This window comes from Colossoma macropomum, unplaced genomic scaffold (assembly GCF_904425465.1).
Source record: "Colossoma macropomum unplaced genomic scaffold, Colossoma_macropomum, whole genome shotgun sequence".
Classification (NCBI taxonomy): Eukaryota; Metazoa; Chordata; class Actinopteri; order Characiformes; family Serrasalmidae; genus Colossoma; species Colossoma macropomum.
Genome location: NW_023494802.1, coordinates 20,290,379 through 20,316,167, shown reverse-complemented (window position 1 = coordinate 20,316,167; position 25,789 = coordinate 20,290,379). Strand labels below are relative to the sequence as shown.

The following is a 25,789-nucleotide window of genomic DNA, read 5'->3' as shown; positions in this document are numbered from 1 at the left end:
TAATTTGCACCAGAACAGTGTAAGTGGATTTAGGTTTTATGGACTGATGAATATACATTTGTTATTGGGATGATTTGGATTTGGAAGTGTGGAAAAATATCCCTGCACATTTCTACAAAGACTGGAAGCACACACACATTTTCTAAGCCGCTTATCCCTCTGGGTCTGGAGCCTATCCCAGCGGTCAATGGGTGGAAGGCAGGAAACACCCTGGACAGGTCGCCAGTCAATCGTAGGGCAAAAGTGGAAGCAACTCTCTCAAAAAGAATATAACCTCTTACTGACCAGGGTATATTTTGGTTTGTCCATCTGAATTAACATGACCAAATTGTAAGGCTAATTATTCAGTAACTGCATGAAATAAATGTAAATTTTTATTTTATTTATATTTTTTGGTAAAAGTTACCCTCAAATGAACAGAACATGTTTTATGATCATACATATTGCTATATGCTTATAATTTACTGCTGAAAGTCAAAAATCTTAGACGCTCTTTGTGTTATTTTATTAAAATAATTTTTACAGAGCAGATCACTGAAGAGACGCCATCTGTTTATAGTTTACAGCCCAGATTTGTGGAAAAATGGGTCGACTTTCAGTAGAACAAAAAATTGTGAGTTCAGCTTCTTTTATTATAAGGGTTTAAAATTACATCACCATCTATTTGACTGGACAGAAGACAGTTACAGCTCTCATACGACCCCCACCTTTAGAATGTAGCTTATGAAAAATGAAAGTTATGAAGAATATGATGAAGTGCGTTTTGGAACCACCGGTGGTCTCAGGGAGTTAAAGAGGATAATCAGTAATAAAGGTACGGACACAGTAAACACTGCAAAATGTTATATTCCGTTGTTGAGGCTTCTGTGTAATTTTCCGTTAAGTACATTTTCTGCCTTTTCCCTGACGCTGAAAAGTGCCTTGCATAACGGCTGTTCTGACTGGAAATGAACTAAACGAAGGGGTGGTTTCTGACTTGTGCACAGTGCTGTTTGTTTGCATATCACGGCATGAAATGAACAAACTTTCTTTTACCTTTTACAATCAAAATGGCAGCTGCAGACAGGCTCTCCACATCAGTGTCGACGACGCAGACGTATTTCCCGGCATGCTTCAGCTGAATGTTTCGTATCATTAAATCTCCAGCTGCACTCTGCACATACACACACATTGCCACCTGCTGAACCCCACAGATTCCAAACACACCCTGTATCTGTTACCTCCATATGCCTCAACTGAACACGGTACTAATGAGCAGACCCAGCAAAAACAGGACATCACATCAAGACAATTCTGCAGAAAATTTGCACATATGCGCAAGTTTGGCTTTACAATAAAGCTCGACGACTACAAATAGCAGTAAATTCCTGTGTGGGTTTGGGAGAGAAAACGCAGTCCAGTTTCACAGCTAATGTGGGTGTGTTTTGCCAAAGTGTGTTTACTACAATGTTTGAAATGTCTGTCCTGGATAAACATTCCCTGCGGCCATTTCTGCAGCTTTTTCAACACAGCATAGGATCCAGCTAATGAACCTAGTGGCTAATGGGCTCTAATTAGAACTTAATCACATTAAAGAGGAGCTGTGATTGAATTGAGTTTGCAATACGCAACAGTGCATGTGATGAATACTAAGTCCACGTGCTGCAATTAAACGCCCTCGTTAATCTAATAACGAGAGAGAATGTGGTGTGTATGGCGCAGGGGTAACTTTGAAATGCCCTGCAATTAAAACGCCACGTATGAGACATGTACGTCCACCTGACGATCATATGCGATTAGAGAAATTAAATCATCAGTGATAAATGTGACACTTGACATTAGCAGCTGCTACTAGGTGTCGTATGTGCGGCTGGAGGAAACGTTGAAATCTCAGCTGTTTCTGCTTTACACTGTAGTACTGCAGCTCCTAGTCATGTCTGTACTCAGTGGGCTTTTAGACCTCACACCACTCAGTGCCTGATATCATATAAATACAACAAATCTGTCTTATATGCCATGTAAATAAGCAAATAGAGATACTTTATTTCTACTGTATTACGCTTTAATAGTGTCTGTTATTGTGTCTATGTTTTATTTTCTGCTTAGTCTATGGAAGTTTATGTTCAATTATATGTCTTGCGACTGAAACACTGCAATTTCCTTTCAGGATCAATAAAGTTCTTTCTTTCTTTCTTTCTTTCTTTCTTTCTTTCTTTCTTTCTTTCTTGCATTCTTTCTTTCTTGCATTCTTTCTTTCTTGCATTCTTTCTTGCATTCTTTCTTTCTTGCTTTCTTTCTTGCTTGCATTCTTTCTTTCTTGTTTTCTTTCTTGCTTTCTTTCTTGCATTCTTTCTTTCTTGTTTTCTTTCTTTATTTCTTTCTTGCTTGCTTTCTTGTTTTCTTTCTTGCTTGCTTTCTTTCTTTCTTTATTTCTTTCTTTCTTGCTTTCTTTCTTTCTTTCTTTCTTGCTTGCTTTCTTGTTTTCTTTCTTTCTTTCTTTCTTTCTTTCTTTTTTTCTTTCTTTCTTGCTTTCTTTCTTTTTTCTTGCATTCTTTTTCTTTTTTCTTTCTTGTTTTCTTTCTTCCTTTCTTTTTTGCATTCTTTTCTTGCTTTCTTTCTTTCTTGCATTATTTCTTTCTTTTTTCTTTCTTGCTTTCTTTCTTTCTCACTTGCTTTCTTTCTTTCTTGCTTTCTTTCTTTCTTTCTTTCTTGCTTTCTTTCTTTCTTGCTTGCTTGCTTTCTTGTTTTCTTTCTTGCTTGCTTTGTTTCTTTCTTGCATTATTTCTTTCTTGCTTTCTTTCTTTCTCACTTGCTTGCTTTCTTTCTTGCTTTCTTTCTTTCTTTCTTTCTTTTTTCTTTCTTTCTTTCTTGCTTTCTTTCTTTCTTTCTTTCTTTCTTTCTATCTAAACATGAAAATGATTGTCAATGATTGAAAACACCAGCTTAAAATTTGATGAAGGACTGACCAACAGAATTTGTCCAAAATTACTCGGTAAAAAGTCTTGTTCCATTATTTCCCATTTAAATCTGAGAACATTTTTCCTTCTCCTGCTAAAGGAGATGCGTTAACATATTAATTTGCATTTCATTGTGTAAAATGTTTTAAAAGGGTTAATATTTCTGAATTGCACATCACTCACTAATGCTATGCAGACATTAACATGTTTTAACCAGTAATCTCCAAAGGCAGTCAAAGGGTCTTTACAAATTCAATTACACCGCCGTCTAAAGCTTCATTAAATCTAACATTAAGAGTCGCATCTCTAGTGAATACAACACAAGTTTGCAGAATCGAACGGCAAAAGATGAGATGAAGGCTTGCAAACAAGGGGTTAATGTGCGTTTTCAGCCATAAGTAAGTTAGCCAGCAGATTTGGTTTCATTATGGAAATGAACTCATCTAAGCTGTGAACTTCAGAATGATAATCCCACTGGACGAGTGACATTACAGAATTTATGAAAAACGGAATCTCATCCCGGATAAGAATCACTGTTAAAGCTTAAATGTGGCAGTGCTGTGTGCGTGTGTGTGCGTGCGTGTGTGTGTGTGTGTGTGCGTGTGTGTGTGTGTGTGTATCTGCCTAGAGGTTGAATGATTTATCCCATTTAGTTCTGTTTGATCAGCAAATTTAATTATGCAATCGAGCAAAAAATACCGTATTTATCATTCCCAGCTCGTTATGATTTATATCCACATTTACTTTCACAATGCATCACAATGCACATAATTCAGCCCCTATCTAATTTCTGTATTTCATCATTATGTAAATAGGATTTAAAACTGAAGTACTCCTTCACGGACTCGGGAACACGACATAAATGAATCTGTTTTAAGACCAATCAAAGTAATCGCGCAGATCCAATATTGATGAGACGCGTCCGTTAGGAACCACGAGGGCAATTTTTCCCCCCGTTCTTGACACTAATTAATCTTTTCAGAGAACCGTCATTACATCACTGAGAAATTTCAGATCCATCCAGAAAAGGCTCTGCAGGTCAGTAAGTCTCGGCGGGGTGTGGATCCTGACACAATGCCATACGAGGGCAAAGCACAGAGGATGTTTCAAGGTACATTTTGTGGGCTAATTATTTTTTGATGGAAATAACTGAGAACAGAAGCACCAGAGGGCTGTGCAAACGAGCCAAGGCAGCAAAGACATCGGCCAAAAACTCGAAACAGACAACAATCAGTGGAGACGTGCCAGTCCTCTTAGTTTAAACTAGAGATCCGTCAGTAAGCAACAGATGACGGTTAAGCACGGATATAAAGGACTTTCTTCTTAAACACAAACAGGTCTGTAAAACAGGAACACAAGGCTCTGTTATTTTATTTAAGTCATTTCTTTCTATTGCTTAAAAGTTCATTTTAGTATATATCCAGGAGGGAATAAGAACAGGATTTAGCTGGTGTTGTTTTAAGCCATCATTAAAGAGTTTAACCTCCATCTGTAACTTGAACAACTGCAGGTTCCATTATAAAGAGAGCATAATCAGTCATGTTTATCTTTATTTGGTACAGTACAGTATGTGAAGATTTTAAAATCTGGAATTAGTGGTTTTTTGCTGTTCCAACTTATCAAAGTTCAGAAAAACAACATATGGTGATGCGTATCGCTTATCATGAAAACAGAGGTGGGAACAAGTCACAAAGTTGCAAGTAACAAGTAAGACTAAAGTCCTGACACTTGAGTCCCAGGCCAAGTGCTAAGTGATTACAGGCAAGTCTCAATTCTAATCCTGAGTCAAGTCTCAATTCTAATCCTGAGTCAAAACAGACAAGTCTCAATTCTAGTCCTGAGTCAAAACAGGCAAGTCTCAATTCTGGTCCTGAGTCAAGTCTCAATTCTAATCCTGAGTCAAAACAGTCAAGTCTCAATTCTAGTCCTGAGTCAAAACAGGCAAGTCTCAATTCTGGTCCTGAGTCAAAACAGGCAAGTCTCAATTCTGGTCCTGAGTCAAAACAGGCAAGTCTCAATTCTGGTCCTGAGTCAAAACAGGCAAGTCTCAATTCTGGTCCTGCGTCAAAACAGGCAAGTCTCAATTCAAGTCTCGAGTCAAAACAGGCAAGTCTCAATTCTGGTCCTGAGTCAAAACAGGCAAGTCTCAATTCTGGTCCTGAGTCAAAACAGGCAAGTCTCAATTCTAGTCCTGAGTCAAAACAGACAAGTCTCAATTCTGGTCCTGAGTCAAAACAGACAAGTCTCAATTCAAGTCCTGAGTCAAAACAGGCAAGTCTCTATTCTGGTCCTGAGTCAAAACAGGCAAGTCTCTATTCTAGTCCTGAGTCAAAACAGACAAGTCTCAATTCTGGTCCTGAGTCAAAACAGGCAAGTCTCAATTCTAGTCCGAGTCAAAACAGACAAGTCTCAATTCTAATCCTGAGTCAAAGCAGGCAAGTCTCAATTCTGGTCCTGAGTCAAAACAGGCAAGTCTCAATTCTAATCCTGAGTCAAAACAGGCAAGTCTCTATTCTAGTCTTGAGTCAAAACAGTCAAGTCTCAATTCTGGTCCTGAGTCAAAACAGACAAGTCTCAATTCTAGTCCTGAGTCAAAACAGACAAGTCTCAATTCTAATCCTGAGTCAAAGCAGGCAAGTCTCAATTCTGGTCCAGAGTCAAAACAGACAAGTCTCAATTCTAGTCCTGAGTCAAAACAGGCAAGTCTCAATTCTAATCCTGAGTCAAAACAGGCAAGTCTCTATTCTAGTCTTGAGTCAAAACAGGCAAGTCTCAATTCTAGTCCTGAGTCAAAACAGGCAAGTCTCAATTCTAGTCCTGAGTCAAAACAGGCAAGTCTCAATTCTAATCCTGAGTCAAAACAGGCAAGTCTCTATTCTAGTCTTGAGTCAAAACAGGCAAGTCTCAATTCTAGTCCTGAGTCAAAACAGACAAGTCTCAATTCTAGTCCTGAGTCAAAACAAGCAAGTCTCAATTCTAGTCCTGAGTCAAAACAGGCAAGTCTCAATTCTGGTCCTGAGTCAAAACAGGCAAGTCTCAATTCTAGTCCTGAGTCAAAACAGGCAAGTCTCAATTCTGGTCCGGAGTCAAAACAGGCAAGTCTCAATTCTAGTCCTGAGTCAAAACAGGCAAGTCTCAATTCTAGTCCGAGTCAAAACAGACAAGTCTCAATTCTAATCCTGAGTCAAAACAGGCAAGTCTCAATTCTGGTCCTGAGTCAAAACAGACAAGTCTCAATTCTAGTCCTGAGTCAAAACAGGCAAGTCTCAATTCTAGTCCTGAGTCAAAACAGACAAGTCTCAATTCTAGTCCTGAGTCAAAACAGGCAAGTCTCAATTCTAGTCCTGAGTCAAAACAGACAAGTCTCAATTCTAGTCTCAAGTCAAAACAGGCAAGTCTCAATTCTAATCCTGAGTCAAAACAGGCAAGTCTCAATTCTAGTCTCAAGTCAAAACAGACAAGTCTCAATTCTAGTCCTGAGTCAAAACAGGCAAGTCTCAATTCTAGTCCTGAGTCAAAACAGACAAGTCTCAATTCTAGTCTCAAGTCAAAACAGGCTCACTTCAATTCTAATCCTGAGTCTTAAACTTAAAAGTCCTAAACAAGTCAGTATGCATTATTTAGCAAATTTAATGATGGTAACAGTAAGTGATGGTAATGGTTATGTAGCCTTTTATAGCCTTGACAGCACATTAGTAGCTTATGGTTGTATGTTATTATTGTGTATATTACTTATTTATTTTACCCTTCAAAATAAAGTGCAAAATTATGCTATGTAGATAACCATGACAAAAATAATTGTATACACAAAGAGTACTGTAACTACACATGAAAAAAATTCCGAACTTGAATAAAAACAACTCAGAAAACTAATTTCAATTTTTTTTTTAATCCAGCATCTAAACTACAAACTCAGCAAACTAAAAACAACAGAATTCAGATGACAACAGCAAAATGATGGTCAATGTATGAAGCTAAAGTTGGCATTTTATTTGAATTCTCTGTTCCACTTTAAATGGTGTAGCAGAATTGGGTGCCAGAATGTGTCTATTGCACAATTTAAGGGGGTTCAAATATGAATCTGAAAGTTGTGTTTGTTTTTGCTACAGAAGCCATTAAAACTGTTCAAACAGAGAGCTCTGCTTCTTTTAACTACCATGAGGAAAATGCTAAGTTTTCCTGACAGGCTTCCTCCAGGAAGACTGGAGTTTAAGTGCTGAGCGAGGGCTTACTGCTACTGATGTTTGTATATAGCTCATGGAGGAGAACTCCAGTTGTCTCACTTGTCTTCCAAAATAAAATAAACCGAGTATAAGCATATAGTAACAGACATTTGACGACGGTGCTGCATGTGAAGTTTATATCTGAGGCAGGTCTGTCCTGCCTAGGCTAAGAAAACGAATCCATTCACATGAAAAGTAGTCGACTGTGTGGAGTCCAGTTCTTCCACTTTGGGTGTGAAGTCTTAGAATCATAAGTCCAAGTCAAAGTCTGAGTAACTGGTGTTCAAGTCAAAGTCGAGTTTGTCAAGGGTCTAGAGGTCATTTCGTCATGTGACAAATCCACACCTCTACATAAAAATGTCTTGAAATCAAGATGTTATAATTTTGCCAAATCACTCACTTCTAATTAACGTTATAGCAAAACCTCCATGTGTGCTATTCTGACAGTGTCATTCACATGTATTACAACGAGATTCAGTCAAACGCTCATCATCACGTCTTACCCCACCGACGTGCTCATAGTGGGGGTCCAGTTTGTTGAGGAGCTGGCCATTGAACGCCCAGGAGAAGGACACGTCCAGAGCAGGATCACATGCGATCTGGCAGGGCAGCACGATGCTCTCCCCCACTATGATCTCCATATCCGCTGGGCCCTGGGTGATCCGTGTGGGATCTGCTCGAAACATCAGACACAACAGACACTGAACGTTTACAGAAACTTCAAATTTACATAATTTATAAATCTGGAGTGTCAAACTGAGTTCCTTCCAGGCCACAGCTCTGCAGTGATTAGTTCCAGCAGTTTCACTCGTTTAACACATTGAATTCAATCCACGGAGGCCTCGCTAATAAGCTAGTGAGTTAAGTCAGGTGTGTTTAACGAGGCAGATCACTGACGTGTGCAGTGCTGTGGCCCTGGAGGATGTGATGTGCCATAAATGTAGTCAATTAGCTAAGACACGTTTGCGTCTTTAAGGCTGTGCTGAAGCTACAAGGTTTGATTAGCTAACAAATAATGGATAATAAATAGTAAATATTGGCACTGTCTGAAAACGACTAAGGCCCAATCCCATCTCACCCCTTGGCCCCTACCACTGAGCCCTTAGCCCTCTGTTTTGCGCGGTCACGTCTAGGGGTAGGGTGTCGCGATTCTTGTTGAGATAGAGGGGTTGGGCGGAGTGTTGGGGCTTCATGGCCCTCCAAACTGAGGTTTTTCAGAGACTCCAAACTGAGTGTTATCCTCTTTTCTCCATTAAAAAATTATGATAACCACTGTTTTATCTTGGTTTAGTGTCGTTTCAGTGTATTTTGCTTGTTTTCTTCATAACAAGCATTAAAAATCGCTAATAGTATGCTAATGTTTTGGTAGCTAGCTAGCTAAATTTCCCGTTCCACCTTAAATAGTCCAGCAGTTCTGATGCCTGAAACATCAGAATGTAACTGCTGCTCCATTTAAGGTGGAACGGGAAAATTCAAATAAGAATCTGGTGAATATCTGACTTCAGCTTCATATCACTGAAGAATTAGGGGTGGGCGATAATAAATAATTGCCCCCCTCTTTGAAGGCATATGATGCCCTAAATGTAACTAAAGCCCAGCAGTGAGGAGCTGAACTTTACCCTCCTCTGCTGTCACTGCAGACTGGCAGGGTCGCCTACAGAGCAGCGCTGGTAGCTGTTAATGAAGTGATATTCTTTTTTTTTGGTTTGTCCCATTTCATAGGTCAAGATTTCAACTACTACCCCTTGTAACTCAGTTCCAAGGGGTTAGGTTGACACTCGAAAACAAGTGGTAGCGGTAAAAAGAAGAAATGGGACTGGGCCTAAGTCGTCACACACTTGCCTTAAAGGGTGTGAAGCTGTTAACCCATGGCTTATTATTTAATTATTAACCTTATTAAACTTCAGAATTCAGTAACTGCTGGGATTATTCATTGACTACTATGAAAGTAAGACACATTATGTAGTTGTGAGGGTAAGGAATTGAACTGTGGGGCCTACACTGTGTGAGCGACAACAAAACCAAAACACTCCTATTATAATCAATGAAGCCGTCTAAACCAGCTGTGAGCAGCACATGCTTTCCGGCAGACGCCCTGTTTCTATTTCTGACGCATCACGTCGCTCTGCTACTCCGCCTCAATACGGATGAGGAGAAACTCATCCATGAAGTGGAGAAAAGGAGGGATCGCTCCAGAGCGCTGGAGGTGACGCCCGTTTGTTTTCTGTCACTGACTGATGAGGATACTTAGCTAGTTAGACACTTTAACACACTTTTACATCAACGTCCCAAATCCACAGCTGCACAGCTCCGTCAGTAAAGCAGCTATTTTCTGATAGGTTTGTTGTTTGTTTACATTTTGACTGGGCACACACAGTGGAGACATCCTGAAGGCTTTGAGATAAGATGAGATACTACATTTGAACCCTCACTTGCTGTGAGGACACGGTGTTAGAGTTTAAGTAATTTTAAACAGACTTGTTTATGTGGTTTATGTTCTGACACTGAATGAAAAACTTTTTAACTCTAAATATGGACAGATATAAGTTGCTAGTAGTAGCCATCATCAAGTTTGTCCATTTTTACAGATCACAGTAGGCCTGGACAATATGACAATATTTATCATTATTGTGATAAATTGTGTCACAATATGTCACAATACGCTTTCCTAGGCTACAGTGAATAATGCTAGTAGTTAAAAACTCCTCCCAACTGTATGTTTGATTATATAACCATAACAAAAGCACATTTAGTTCTGTTTAATTGGATTTTAGTGCAGCGCAGTATGTGACATATTGAATATAAATATTTATATTCATAGTTTTTGATGTTTATTTTTTGTAAATTTGGCACTACTTTGTCTTTTTCAATTTATGAGATGTCAGAAATGTTTTTTGTTTATCTCCCACCTGTAGACAACAGGACATCATACAGTATCAGAAACCATGTAAGCAGGACTATGTGGGATTACTTAACGACTCAATGCTGATAGATAGATAGATAGATAGACAGACAGACAGACAGGCAGACAGACAGGCAGGCAGACAGACAGACAGACAGGCAGACAGACAGATAGATAGATAGATAGATAGATAGATAGATAGATAGATAGATAGATAGATAGACAGGCAGACAGACAGGCAGACAGACAGGCAGACAGACAGACAGACAGATAGATAGACCTATAGATAGATAGATAGATAGATAGATAGATAGATAGATAGACAGACAGACAGACAGGCAGACAGACAGGCAGGCAGACAGACAGACAGACAGGCAGACAGACAGATAGATAGATAGATAGATAGATAGATAGATAGATAGATAGATAGATAGACAGGCAGACAGACAGGCAGACAGACAGGCAGACAGACAGACAGACAGATAGATAGACCTATAGATAGATAGATAGATAGATAGATAGACAGACAGATAGATAGATAGATAGATAGATAGATAGATAGATAGATAGACAGACAGGCAGATAGATAGATAGATAGACCTATAGATAGATAGATAGATAGATAGATAGACAGACAGACAGGCAGACAGACAGGCAGACAGACAGACAGACAGATAGACAGACAGATAGATAGACCTATAGATAGATAGATAGATAGACAGACAGGCAGACAGACAGACAGACAGATAGACAGACAGATAGATAGATAGATAGATAGATAGATAGATAGATAGATAGACAGGCAGACAGACAGGCAGACAGACAGGCAGACAGACAGACAGACAGATAGATAGACCTATAGATAGATAGATAGATAGATAGATAGATAGATAGATAGACAGGCAGGCAGACAGGCAGACAGACAGACAGAAAGACAGACAGATAGACAGGCAGACAGACAGACAGATAGATAGATAGATAGAACTTTACACATCTTAGCTGATCAGCCACATTTCAGGTAAGAGGAAAATTGTAAAAATGTTTTTTCTTTGAAGCCCATTTCCAAGAATGAGATTAAAATAGAGATTTCCAATTTGCGATTCAATCTTATTCAACCTAGTCTACACGCTAATATATTGCCTTCAGTTCTGCCACAGTTAAATGTAATTTCAGAACGTGTGCTTCATCCCCAGCCTGTGCAGAGTTGGTTTCACCAATATTCAAGTCATTATTTTAACGTATTACTTTTTTCCCCTCCATATTGACAAGTGACTGCAGAAAGCAAATAGGTGCACATTTTATATTTCAAATAAAGTCTGACACTGACTGTGATACATCCAGTTACACTCATTTCAGCATAGCTGAGGAAAATGAACTCCAGAATTGTAATCTATTTTTAATCTAAACTGTACATACACTGCACTGCACCGCAACCACGCCAATCCAACCCACACATAGAAATAAACCTTAACTGTAATCCTGGGTAATTGCAAGGCCATAAGCGAAGCATGAAAATGAGTAATTACAACAACAGGCACAGATAAAAAAGGCCTTATGTCCCGTCCCAATTCAGAAGAGCTGACAAACTCAACTTGGCAGCCGGAGCAATGCATTGTTTAAAACTTTGCATAATGCTGTGTTGCGTGGAAAGCTGGGAATAAACTTTCCTCTCCAAATACATTGACCCTTTAATGTTCTGCTCAACCATTTGGTAGAATCACTATATATGCCACATAGTGCCATCTCAACCAGTTTGGTAGACATGAATATTTTTAAAATTGTGGGGTCAAAAAAACGAAAAAAAAGCACCAATTTTTTTTATTATCGCCCCAAACAAATAAAAAATACAACACATGAAAGTCCATTGCTTTGTTCTTGGTGAGGACATTAAAGGGTTAAACTGGAGAAAAGTTAACCAGAGAAAGACCCCACATTCATCCACAACACCTTTTGCGATTCCTCTCCGGGGGCAGCCGTTTGTCTGAATCTATTTGTTGTTTCGGAAGCCCGAGGGCGTGCAGAGGTCAAGTGGCTGCGCTGTGATGCATAATTCACATCTCTTTGCAACTTTTCTAAAAGTGAAAACTTTTCAATACCTTTAAATCCACCCTGGAAAAGAATTCAGCCTCAAGGCTGTCTGAGTGTCCTCGATCTTTGGGGATCCCGTGCAGATTGAATTCTCTTTGTAGCTTCAACCATTTTTTATAGATAACCGTATGTCATGCGGTGTCAGAAACCGCAGAAGCAGGTTTGAATTTTTCCAATCTTAAAAGATAAGATTGCACATAACGCACCTTACACAGGTGTCACAAAACCTGCGTAGTACTCCAAAATAAAAACAGAGCGCGTATTGCAAACTAATCTAATAACTAATAAGCCTTTTTCACTCCTAGCTACACCAAGCTGGCTAACTGTTGTCGGGACCAAGGGCTGTTCCCCTTTAACCCCAGGCCTCCACAGTAATATTATGAATAAAAAGGAATCTTTTAATACTGGCTGAACACTCACACTAATAACTGTTCTCAGTTCTCAGAAGGAAAGAGTCTTCAGACGCTGCGTTCGTGGAAAGAGGGAAAAAGCCTTCTTCTTTATTTCAGCATCAGGTGGCTCAGAGAGAGAGAACTGCGCAAACAGTGTCCCAAACTGTTTATAGACCATTTATCTGGGGTAGTTTGATATCACCCATCTTACTTCTCAAATTCTGATATTAGCTCATTCTATAAAAGGTGCATCTCTTCGTCCATCAATTTGGCCATCGCATGTTGTGCTCACTCCTAAAAACTGGTTTCAGCCGGTTTTTACCAGTCTGCTTTACCTTTCAAGGTCAACTTGCCCCTCTCTTCACTGGGTCAGTAGGTACACACAGGCCTGTCTGTGAACCCAGAGGCTTTCCAGTGTCTAGAATCTCCTATGCAGACAGACTAAGGCCGACGCTTTGTGAGAGAATTAATATTCTCTGTTAGCCAATAGGCGGCACGGTGGCGCAGTGGGTAGCGCTGTCACCTCACAGCAAGAAGGGCCTGGGTTTGATTCCCGGCCAGGTGACCAGGGTCATTTCTGTGTGGAGTTTGCCTGTTCTCCCCGTGTCTGCGTGGGTTTCCTCCGGGTACTCCGGTTTCCTCCCACGGTCCAAAGACATGCAGTCAGGCTGATTGGACATGCTGAATCGCCCCTAGGTGTGAGTGAGTGTGTGACTGTGTATGTCTGTCTGTCTGCCCTGCGATGGACTGGCGACCTGTCCAGGGTGTATCCTGCCTTCCGCCCAATGACAGCTGGGATAGGCTCCAGCACCCCACCGCGACCCAGAAGGATAAGCGGTTTAGATGATGGATGGATGGATGTTAGCCAATACTACCTATTTGGCTATTGATCACAATATCTAATCTATTTGATGACTGATTAAGGGAATATTTATTCAAAATCTCCGACACGGTCACACTACTTTTTACTGTTATGAGGAATGGCTAGACTTCTTCTCCCTCCACATCTTGCAAGCAAAGGAGGAGCACACTGCTGTTTGGGTATTGAAATGTCAATGGCATATAGGAATTGTATTGATTGTATCTCTATCAGAACATAATTGTTAACACTTTTAAAAATCAGCGTCGGCCAGATGAATTGATTTAACCGCTAATTCAAAACGAGATTTGATGACACATATTTTGCACGGTAGCCAGTTGCACCAGCTAAAGCAGCAGAGAATGTGTCCTCATAGTTCCATAAAAAAGTATTCAGACCTCAGATATTCACAAGGATTATTTTATGATCTATTGAAACCCAAGGCATTAACTAAGATAGTACCAGCTAAATAAATTGTTGCTGTCGGAACAAAACCTTGTATCTCCAAAATGGTAACTTTACAGGAGAAGGAAAAAACCCACTTTACTTTGAATGTAAGTCAATGGAACCAGACTTTTTTCCAAGTCATTTTGGGCCGTTTCTTTTGGTCCATTCATCATGAAATTTACAAACAATGTAAAGGACAACAGGCATTTTCAAATTATGTCAAAATCTGAAAAACAACAAAAATGGAAATACAAGGTTTTCTTCTGACAGCAGCGATATATAAAATCATCATTTTTAGGGTGATTTCTATGTACCCCAGGTGGCTGCCCCAAACCCTAACCTCTAAATTTCAACTTGTGAAAATAATATTGGCTTTTTTCATTTCTTTTAAAGTGAAGCTTAAAGATTTAGATTTATCACGAGTTTAATTTTTAAATAATAATAAAAAAAAAACTTTATTCAAAAAATTATGTCCTACGTTTTCATGTCAGTGTCAGAACTTATATCAGAGTTCAGTCCACAGGTGGGGCCTTATTGTAGCCACACCCCTCATTTCGGAGCAGGAAGTGAGGCTGCATCCCTGTCCCTCATGGCCACATGGTGAGCAGTTAGATCTCACTGTTTTGAACTGAATGTGTCCCAAAGTCTGAAAATCAGCATATAACATTCAGAATTGTCACTACTGAAACACATATTTTCGCAATTAAGTAAACTTTTTGTGAGTTTTAATGAAAACTATGATGGTTTTATGTGTGCACAGCTGTTCGAAGCTGTGCTTGTTAGTCATGTACTAACTAACATTTTTGAGTTCTGTTCCAAATGAACTAAAACTTTGTTTTAAATCACAAAGCGTCACTTAAAGCAAGAGGATTTTAGTCTAAAGTCCAAGTTACTTTCAGTCTGAAGTGAGTTTTGAACTCTACCTTTAAACCAGTTCAGGAGAATGATTCACATAATACTGAGAGGAGGACATTAGTTACCTTATTGTGTCAAATTCACAGCTGTAGTGTCATCTGTCTTCTGTTAGATAGTGTTACTGATTGGCTGCACATGGTGAAATCAATTGTTTTGATCTACACTCACTTTACACACTAGTAGTTACGCTAACTCTAGTTTTAAGCTGACTACTTTCTACGAATGTTTTAGGACAGACTTCACACCTTTATGATCAACTTATGATCGAACTTAAGTTCAGCTGGCACTACTGCCTCTGCTGGGCTGCTCTGCTAATATGCATTTACCTTATCTATAATCCTAGTCCAGGAGGATTTAGACCCAACTTCTGTACTTTATAAATGTGTATACAACAGTTATTCCAATGGCACAATCCGATTGGTTGAGAAGCGGCCTTGTGTTTTTTTACTGCATCGCTTCGCTGGGTAATGACTGCGTGCAGCTAACCAGCAGTATGTTTCTACTGTGATGGCAGAAAAACTAAAAAACTGGAATTAGATAGAAACGAACAGAAATACGATTCAGCAAATAAGATGGGCTTTGAAATGCTTTACAGACTGGCTGCAACAAGACGACATTCAAGTTAATCTGGCAAGTACTGATTTTGGGGGCAGTCGTGGGCTGGAGGTTAGGGAACCAGCCGTGCGACCGGAAAGTCGACAGTCTGTGACTGAGGTGCCCTTGAGCAAGGCACCTAACCCCCAACTGCTCCCCGGGCGCTGCGGATAGGGCTGCCCAGCACTCCAGGCAAGTGTGCTCACTGCCCCCTAGTGTGTGTCTTCACTAGTGTGGGGGTCACTTAATCTAATCTAATCTAATCTGAAGTACTGAAAAAGCTGGGCTGAACCTGAGAATGACATTTTTATGTCTCTATCCGTGACAGCGCAGTAAAGCTGATTTTAGATTGGATATTTTTTTGGATATTCAACTTTCTCTCCTTGATTTCTCATGAAATAACTAAAAAATAGGTCAGTTTGACCCCTTTTCACCTTTGAGTTGGCTGAAATACTGGTTACCTTCTCTTCTTCTCCATGGAATTCTTTGACTTCTCCTTATTTAGGGTCACGAACTTGCATGCAAAGTGTCACACTGATGTGTTGTGGAAGGTCTGTATAATATTTGTGGGCCACTTTGACCTTGATGCTTTCATGTACAGAGATAGTTTCACAAATGTATTTTTTTTCAACATAATACAAGGGTTAAGGGTCTGTGTACACAGTGTGCACCGAGGATGTCTTTCTGAAGTGTATTTCTCATGTATTTTAGGTAAACAAACTCAAAATGACATCAAATCATCAGTAGTTCTGGGACTTACAGTAAGCTTAAAGGAAGAAACTACAAATGATTAGATGTGGATTTGCCTTTTTTTTATATATTAAACATTTTTAAACATTAAACGTTTTGCATAATTTTGCCCACAATCTATAAACAAAATCTTTCAAAACAGTTTGAGGTGAAATTGCTCCATTCTAGAGAAACTGAGTCAGAATTGTTCACAGTGATGGTAGTGGGAACCAGATGTCTGAAGCATTTAACGCTTCTAAAAGCTCCATCACAAAAAGTTATTACCTGCAGTTTGACACATTATGATAGTCCTGCAACAGTTTAGCTTACAATATTTCCTTTCAAAACAATTTCCTATCAGACAGGTACATGCAGGTGTTCTAAGGCAAACAGTCCCCAAAGAAAACATGTTTTTTGGGGTTTATTACTATTTTGCCATTATCAACATTACATATAAACACCTAGAAGACGTGCTAATTCACTGGTTGTATTTAAGAGCAAATAAATTGCTATATTTGAGGTGCAGATATCGCAACTTCTGGTTCCTCTCACCACTGTAAAGAAATCTGAAGTGGTAAATTTCTCTACAATGAACTTTTCACATCAGTACACTCTCAATCACTTTGTTTACATTTCAAAAATGTATGTAAAAATTCAGAAGGATTTGTTCACCTTTAATGATGATGATGTCAGTTTTATGCATTTTCAAAACATTATGTTCGGTAAAATTTAACAACAGACAGTCCTCCGTCTTTCAGGAGTCAGAAAATGTAGGTCTGACTGTTTTTGGATGTTTATTTCTTGAGAATTTAAGGAGATTAATTTGAATATTCAGCGAATGTCCATTATAACACCAACTTTCCTGCACTGTCCGAAACGGAACAGGATGATACTTTTTTGGTGGGAGGAATTGCTGATAATGAAGCATATTTTATGTGGTATATTGTTCAGGGCTTTTCACGTACATATTTGCCGATGCCAATACATACATAAGCAATAAAACATGAGAGGCAGTGTGTTATCATGACTAACGTCACGGTGATGATCTCCAGCATTTGCATGCAGCTTGTGCCTGTGTGTGTGACCGATCCACAGCTGTGACGTTATTTTTGATAAACACTCGTGTTTTAACTCTTAAGTATAAACTGAGCGGCCACTTCAGTAAGTACACCTACCTTGTATCTACTCACTGTCTATTTCATCAACTCACTATACAGGAGCACTTTTAGTTCTACAGTTACAGACTGTAGTCCATCTGTTTCTCTGCAGTTCTTCAGTGGTCAGGACCCCCATGGACCCTCGCAGAGCAGGTACTATTTGGGTGGTGGATCATTCTCAGCACTGCAGTAACACTGGTGGTGTGTTAGTGTGTGTTGTGCTGGTCTGAGTGGATCAGACACAGTAGTGCTGCTGGAGTTTTTTTTTTGAGTTTGTCAAAATATCCTAAAATATCCAGCCAGCAGTGTCCTGTGGGCAGCATTCATGACCACTGATGAAGTACCAGAGGATGACTAACACAACAACAGATGAGCTTTGTCTCTGATTTTACATTCGCAAGGTGGACCAACAATGTAGGAGTGTCTAATAGAGTGGACAGTGAGTGGACACAGTGTTTAAAAACTCCAGCAGCACTGCTGTGTCTGATCCACTCGTACCAGCACAACACACACTAACACACCACCACCACGTCAGTGTTACTGCAGTGCTGAGAATGATCCACCACCCAAATAGTACCTGCTCTGTGAGGGTCCATGGGGGTCCTGACCACTGAACAACAGGGTAAAAGGGGGCTAACAAAGTATGCAGAGAAACAGATGGACTACAGTCTGTAACTGTAGAACTACAAAGTGCACCTATATAGTAAGTGGAGCTGATAAAATGGACAATGAGTGTAGAAACAAGGAGGTGCACCTAATAAAGTAGATGGTCAGTGTATACTCCAACATACATTATTTTTTTGAAGACAGAGGTGCCTTTTTTCTATAGTATAAGATATAGACTATATTTCTATAGTTTTTTTAATAGGAGCCCTACTTCATAAAGTTGCTGGTCATTATATATCGATACTGGCAGATTTCCCCTTACTTATGTCCATTAAAAACATCAGCATCGGCCAAGAATTCCCATATCAGATTATCCAATTTTCACAATTTAACTCCTACTACCAGGTTATAAACAGGAGGGCCTAATCTTGCTCATGTGGAAATAGAGTGCAATTCTGAAATTAAAACAGAATCTCTAGCATCCTAACACTGCACTGCGCGGCAGTCACCTTTACCTGTGACCAGCAGTCTTCCAGTGGTGCTTGCCGTCCCAAACTGGTTTCTAGCCAGGCATGTGTAGTTGCCCCCATCCATCTTGGTCACATTTATGATTCTTAGCGTTCCATCAGGGAGAAGACTTATTCTGCAAGAGAAGAGCCAGACGTCACCCAAAATCAAATCCGCATCTCGCCTACATCCTGATAACGGAGCGCGATTTTGATTACTGAGAAGTTTCATCTTAGTTTTTTCGGACCGTGGAAAAAGGGGCCACGTAAGTGAGTTTCAGTGGAACTGGCCATAAATCATCTCTCTCGATGGCGCAGTGCTTGCAGCTGGCTGGTGCGTCTCCGTGGCGATAGTACGTGTTTATGACTCACAGTAAACATTCCCTCAAATGCAGAGGCTGATGAGGCCTGTAATGGAGCTCCGCATTTCCAGCCGCATCATCCTCCTATTACTCAAGGGGCCTTCTGGACCGCAGTGCCATCATAACACTCTCTGCCATGCACTACCAGCAGACACTCACTGCTTCAAATCTGTAATATCTTTCCAATGTCTAAGCTAAGTGGTGCCAAATGTGACCAGATAAACTGGTTTAAGCATTGCTTTTGCAACATGTGCTGATCTGTGAGTCCACTTTTTCTCACAGCCAGAAAGATCGGGAAATATCCAGGGGTGTAACAGTGTACATTGTGATTATGTGACAATGCATGTTATGGAGATTTCAACTGTATTCTATGAATTATGCCACCTAACAATAAATTCTGCAATCAACTTCACCCCTTTTCACAGTCATCATCAAACGGAGTTTACGTCTGTGTCGGATCTCCCACTATATACTCCCAGTATATACTGTGTTTAAATCTTTATTATTATGGGAGCTGTACAGTTTCATATGAAGAAAGCAGCAGTTGTGCCGTCTGTTTTTTCTGCTGTGGAGAGGTGTGACCTGTTTCCACAGCACCCCCTGCTGACTCCACTGCTTTTACCCCTCATTGCTCACTAGTAGCTCAACACAGTCACAACATTTCACACACAGAGAGCCAACAGTGTTCCGGTTTATCTGATATCGGAATCACATGGAAAAATTGTTTATTTCATTATATTCAAAATATCCAATCAGTTTCCACTCTGCCAGCAGAATGACCAGCAGGGGGCTTATAGAAAGAGCATGTTTAACGTCACACATCATGCTAACAAACTCACAAACACCAGCAAGTTCAATGCCACACATCACACTCTCAACGTAATCCACATCAGTTATTTATATCATAAGACACTCTCAACTCACATCAGTACATTCACAAAGATTAAATGATGAAAATAGGGTGGATAAAAATGCAAGTCATTAAAAACAGTCATTAAAAATGCACACAAACTGAGATTTGAGTGATAAACTTACTTGATTTGATAAAACAGTGTTGATTTGATGAAATATCAACCAAATATTATCAGTTAACAGCAAGGCAGCTTTCATATGAGAGTGGAAATAAATATTCCTTGATTAAAAGAAAGCTGAATAAAAATATATGCAAACTGAAATTTTTTTAGTACTTTTTACAGCATTTACACATTATTTATTATTTATATATTTTTTTATTATTTACCTAATTTATCATTTAACTTCAGTCATTTTTGTTACTTGTGTCATTCTTCATTTAACGTTAGTTATTTTTGCTACTTAGTTCATTTATTGTTGAACTTTTGCTAATTCTGCTTCTCATAGCTACATGTCGGTCAGCAAGACGTTCCACCCACCCACTCTCAGTGAATGACATGATGCTTCACTGCTGCTGTCCACACGTGTTTAGCAGCACTTACCAGCCGTCTCCCTCTGTACTGCTTTTCAGTATTTCACTGTGCTCCTTCAGCACTAATCTAATAGGTTAAGCTCTTCTGAATGTAGATTATACAGTGTTCTGGAATGTTCTACGATGGTGCAAAGCAACTGCGGTGAAGCTATTTCAATCTGAATGTGCCGGTGTAATAACTCTCCCAATGCACGTTTGTTATACGTAATTCAGTAAAACATATTAATTAAATTAGTAAACGCGATTGCAAACGTGTCAGAGTTCTGCTTGGTCTGCTTTGGAAGGGTTAATGTTCCCTGTCTTTTGTTTTTTTTTTCCATAGAACTTCCCTCGTTACCATACAAAATGGCACTTTCATGAACACGTTGGTGGTTCTACCGCATTCACACAGGCAGCTTTGCGAAATGAGATTTCTAATGCTATAAACCCTATACTGGAATGCTGTTATACTGTTAGCTCCCCCTTTTTCCCCCCTTCGCCAGTGTGCTTACAGTTAAATTGGACTGGGGATGTCTCACTGAGTGCTCTCCAAACAAATGCGCTGTGGCATAATGCAAATCCCTTTGTTCTACCCGCAATTTCCTCGACAGAATAATCCCCAAACTACTTAATCCAACTTCATTAGAAAACAGGGGAAAAAAAAAAAAAACACACCCGACCAAACAGTTGAGCTAAAGGCTCTGTTGTGCCTGCTCAAGTGGCCTCCTACCACGAATCATTTCATACCTCACAGACTTGGCCCAAAACACTGTGAAACCCCCTGCTAGGACGATCTAATAGGCTTTTTCATAATTCATGAGTGTTATGGTCAGTGGGCCACCACAACTGCTGCCTGCTCTGTCCCTTTTGATAGCTGTTAAAATGCAGCGAGCTTACAGTGATGGCAAACAGTGAGAAGGGGAGCGGGGAGGTTGGTTGGGGAGTGAGAGTGGAATAGAAAGCAAAAAGGAGAGGGAGTGAGGCACAGAACGGGAGATACAAGACTGTGTGTGTTTGAGCTGACAAAACAGGAAAGGGAGGAAAACTGCATGAGAGAGAAAAAGAAGTGGGAGGTCAACTTCTTACCTCTCTGTGCTCTGCAGCACTTCATTGCCTTTCCTCCAGGTGCTGATAGCAGTAGGATAAGCCTGGGGTTTGCACGCCATGCTCACCGCGCTGCCGGCCTTTGCTTTGAGCAGCGCCCGCAGCGGGCTCCTGGAGAAGTCCGGTGGTGAAGCTGTAGGGGATAAAAATGGAGGGGATCAGGAGACAGTCAGGGAAAGCATCAGTGGTCAATAATATTACAGCTCTGAGGTCAGTTTGCCAGGGTCTGGATGCTGCTCCAAAAGACACCATGTTGCCTCACAGCAGACGTAAACCCTGTTTAGCACGGGTCAATGTAACAGGTGTAAATGTGCCACCGTGAGCCATCTGTGGCTTCTGAGCAGCCTGGACGGCTTTGCTGTTCGCAGTTGGAATGCCCTATTCTTGCGAGCCAGACTTTTGCTGTTGGAGAGTCTGGTGGGTTTCGTCACTCAATATGGCCAATAATTTCTAAAGGAAAGGACCATTTGATTGACATACAAACTGAACGACAACAAACTGCTGTTTTTGCTTGATGTGTAGCGGCAGGCGATTTTCAAAATAGTGCTACAACAAAAACAGACCCCCGTCAAACAAAGTAGAATATCTGTTGGAAAAAATTCAAGAGTCTCCCATTTAATATCAAATCAATCGCTGCTGTTAGAAGAAAACCTTGTATCTCCATTTTTGTCATGTTTTCAGTTTTTAACATAATTTGAAATAGCCTGTTCCCCTTCACACTGTGTGTATATTTCATGAAGGATGAACCAAAAGAAATGGCCCAGAATTACTTGGGAAAAACTCTGGTTCCATTGACTTACATTGAAAGTAAAGTAGGTTTTTTTCCTTCTCCTGTAAAGCTACCATTTTGGAGATGTGAGGTTTTCTTCAACAACAGCCAAATGTTTAAAAACACTCTGGTAGAGCTTTTAAAGTAGGACAGCCAATGAGAGGAAAAACTGACAGCATTACAATAGTTGTGGCCATCATAGTGTTCAATGGACTCCATTACCCAGAACCCCACTCCTGATCACATGACCACCAACTTTCCTCACATGACTCTCCAACATTCTCCCTCACCTGACTACCGATCCCTCTCACCTGTTCCTTGTTATGGTTACCTGTTAGTTTAGTATATAAGCCCAGGCTTTAGCTTAACTCATAGTGAAGTATTGCCTTTGTTATCAGAAGCTTGTGATTGTTGTGATTTCTGGTTTGACCCTGTTTCTGTTTTCTGGACATTGTCGTTTGGACTCTCCTCATGGTTACTGTTTTGGTGTATTGGTTTTTGACCTTGGACTGGCTGACTTTGATTACGGATACTCCTTTTGTTAATAAACCCTCAATTCTGTCTGAGCCTATACAGATGGTATATGTACCTCTGTGGGCTGAGACTTGGATTGTCCCGATTTGATCTGAAATATCAGCATCGGAGATATACATTAACCTTTTAAACTCAAGACCACCGGTGGTTCCAAAACGCACTTCGTCATGTTCTTCATAACCTTCATATTTCATAAGCTACATTCTAAAGGTGGGGGTCGTATGAGAGCTGTAACTGTCTTCTGTCCAGTCAAATAGATGGTGATGTAATTTTAAACCCTTATAATTAAAGAAGCTGAACTTTCTACTGAAAGTCGACCAATTTTTCCACAAATCTGGGCTATAAACTATAAACAGATGGCGTCTCTTCAGTGATCTGCTCTGTAAAAATTATTTTTATAAAATAATACAAAGAGCGTCTAAGATTTTAGGCTTTCAATTTTTCAATCATGGTTAAACCAGCTGTTCATCAATGCACCGTTAAACTAGCTGCATGTAAAATGTGACCATGTTATTAAACATCAGCAGTAAGAGTAATATCACTTTCAATAGAAGTAGGCTGCTTCACACAATAAACAAATTTGCAATATGAAAGGAGTATATTGTTGCTGTCCAAAGAAAAACAAGCATCTCCAAAGCAGTAACTTTACAGGAGAGCACAAAAACACTCTCACCTTTCAGTGTAAGTTAATGTAAAGAGATTTTATTCCAAGTGATTTATGAGCATTTCAATTGGTCCATTCATCATGAAATTTACAAAAAAATGTAAAGGATAGCTGGTGTGTTGAAATGATGGAAAAATAAAAATCGACAAAAATGGAGAAACATGGTTTTCTTTGGACAGAGATGATATTTAAGATACTATAAATTGGTTGTTTCTAAAAAATGGTCTAAAAACCAAAATGTATCAGTTCTAAATGTTTCACACTATGCACACTGGGCCTGGGCAACTGCACAAAGTAACCGGATATCTGTGATAAGTTTTCAAAGGCTATAATAGGCATTCTGGTATTTGGAACTGATAGAGACTGTTAGTGAAATGGATCCCTACTCTCTTATTAGAATGTGCTTTACAGGGTGAACGATTTTTCTTACTAAATAGCACTAAAATGCACAAATTAATAAATTAATACGGACACTTGGATACTCATTACCAACCTATGACGGTATTTACCAGTCGCATAACAAGCCAGCAGTACTTGCTTTAAGTTAGCTTCTTATTCGTAGCTGTAGACATTTGATAAACGTTTTAAAAGGTGCAGGAATGAGGCCTGGGAAAAAAGTACAAGACATAATTAGACGACACAAATTCTCAAACTGTCATCACCACTGAGCAGCTTTTCAGTCGGCAGCTGTGACAGAAGAACAGCTGAACAACCTGGAATCAGCCAGAAATGAACCCAACACCATTCGCCAAACTAAACAGGCTGTAAGATGCTTTACAGACTGGCTGGAACAAAACAACATTAATACTGATCTGGCAAAAACTGACAAAACTGAGCTAAACTTGATATTTCGGCAGTTTTATGGCTCAGTCTGTACTTCAAAAGGCGAGGCTTACAGCAGACTGTGCAGCGAGTGGGCGGAGCTCGTTACTCTGATGTAGCAACAAGCTGCTTGTTAAGGAACTATAATTTGGTGAAGGAACTGCGAACATTAAAACATATTAAACGCCGCGTTCACGGCCCAGTTTATTAATTTATTACTTTATTTATTTAACTGTTGTATTAAAGCAATAGAACACTCGAGGAGTGCGTTATCGCAAATAACATCACGGCTGTGATGATCTACGACAACCGTATCACAGCCATGATGTTATTTTGCGATAACACACTCCCTCTCGGGTTCTATTGCTTAAATATATACATATATATGTGCTAAGCATGTGGACATCGGCAAGATAGCTATTAAGCTGCTTTTTCAATACTTCTATGTTTTAACAAGAAAACATTATGCTAATTTTTCTTACATATTGCCAAAGACTAATATGCATACTGTTAAGTGTGCACTGAGTGGGTGTATTATCTACAAAAACACAAATATCGGACTCCGTATCGGGACGTACTCGATATTAAATTACTCTTATTGGATCTGGGGCAAACAAACTTGTCAGGCATCTTGAGCTTTGGAGACTTTAGTCCCAGTGCTGACATCAAGCTGCCTCACAGCAGACATAAACACTGCTTTGCCCGGGTCAATATAATGGGTGTGAATGTGCTACTGAGGGAAGAGCAGCCTGCAGCCTCAGTGTCGTCAGGAAGGCTCTACTGTGTGCGGTTGAGACGGGTATTTACAGTCATAGGTAGCTGCAGCCGGCCACTGCGCTGGGGCACAAAATCGCTATTACCTTGGGGGTCGGCTGGCCCTTGCATAAACATAGCCAGAGGGGGGCTACCGCTTTGTTTGCAGTATTCAACACTGCGACTGCTTCTGGCTTGATGGAGCCGGGGTGCTTGGAGATCCCCCCCCTCCCCCAGCTCTATTTTTCTCTCCTCCCGCTCCCTCTCTCTACTCTCTTGTTCTCTCTGGGCTGATGACAGAAGGACGAGCGTGGCCTGTGTCACTGTTTGCTCTCAGCTTTTTTCCTCCAGCGAGCGCATCTGCTGCCGTGCCATCAGAGACACCATCTCTCTCTTCTCCCTCCAGACGATCGATACTGGATTAACATGACTGACTCGCCGCTCTCTGCTACCCCTGCTCTTAATGTGGCAAAATCAATGTGCTGATAGGAAATTCTGAACAGAAGAGGACTTTCGCAGGCCGCTCTACAGTTTTTTATTATTCTGATTTAGATCAAAGAGCAAAAACTTGTTTCCCGGCAAGACAAGCAAGTAGTTATATATGCTGAGAAATGAGATCCGTTGAGTTTACTTGATTCAAATTTCTACATCATTTCTTCAAGAAAAATATATCACATAGACTTCGTCTCAGTATATTTGGCAATAGCTGTGTTAATATTATATATTTTATAGGGATGCATCAATATGGGAGCCATGGCCCATGTTCCTATCTGATATTTTTTCAGTACTGATTTTTCATCTGCTGATTTTGATATAAAAACTTCTTTTTAACACTTATTTCTTCAGGGCTACAAAATCACTCAAATGAATAACATGCATCAAATAAATACATAATCAATTATTGCTTTAATGGGAACATCAAACATCAGAACAGCCTAATCTAAATTATATGTCCAATGCAGATATTTTAAAAGCAAATATTTGCAGACAGGGGTCGGCGACAT

General features: G+C 40.0%; 1 protein-coding gene across 1 annotated transcript in view; it reads right to left on the bottom strand.

Moving 5' to 3' along the window:
- The window catches only part of cntn3a.2 (contactin 3a, tandem duplicate 2), a 117,891-nt gene that overhangs the window by 29,312 nt on the left and 62,790 nt on the right, over window positions 1-25,789 (bottom strand). The window contains exons 11-14 of the mRNA XM_036591925.1: window positions 21,226-21,376; window positions 18,364-18,491; window positions 7,663-7,832; window positions 1,036-1,153 (exon numbers count right to left, since the gene is read on the bottom strand). Of these exons, the coding sequence (XP_036447818.1) occupies window positions 1,036-1,153; window positions 7,663-7,832; window positions 18,364-18,491; window positions 21,226-21,376 (567 nt within the window). The remainder of the gene's footprint in view (window positions 1-1,035; window positions 1,154-7,662; window positions 7,833-18,363; window positions 18,492-21,225; window positions 21,377-25,789) is intronic.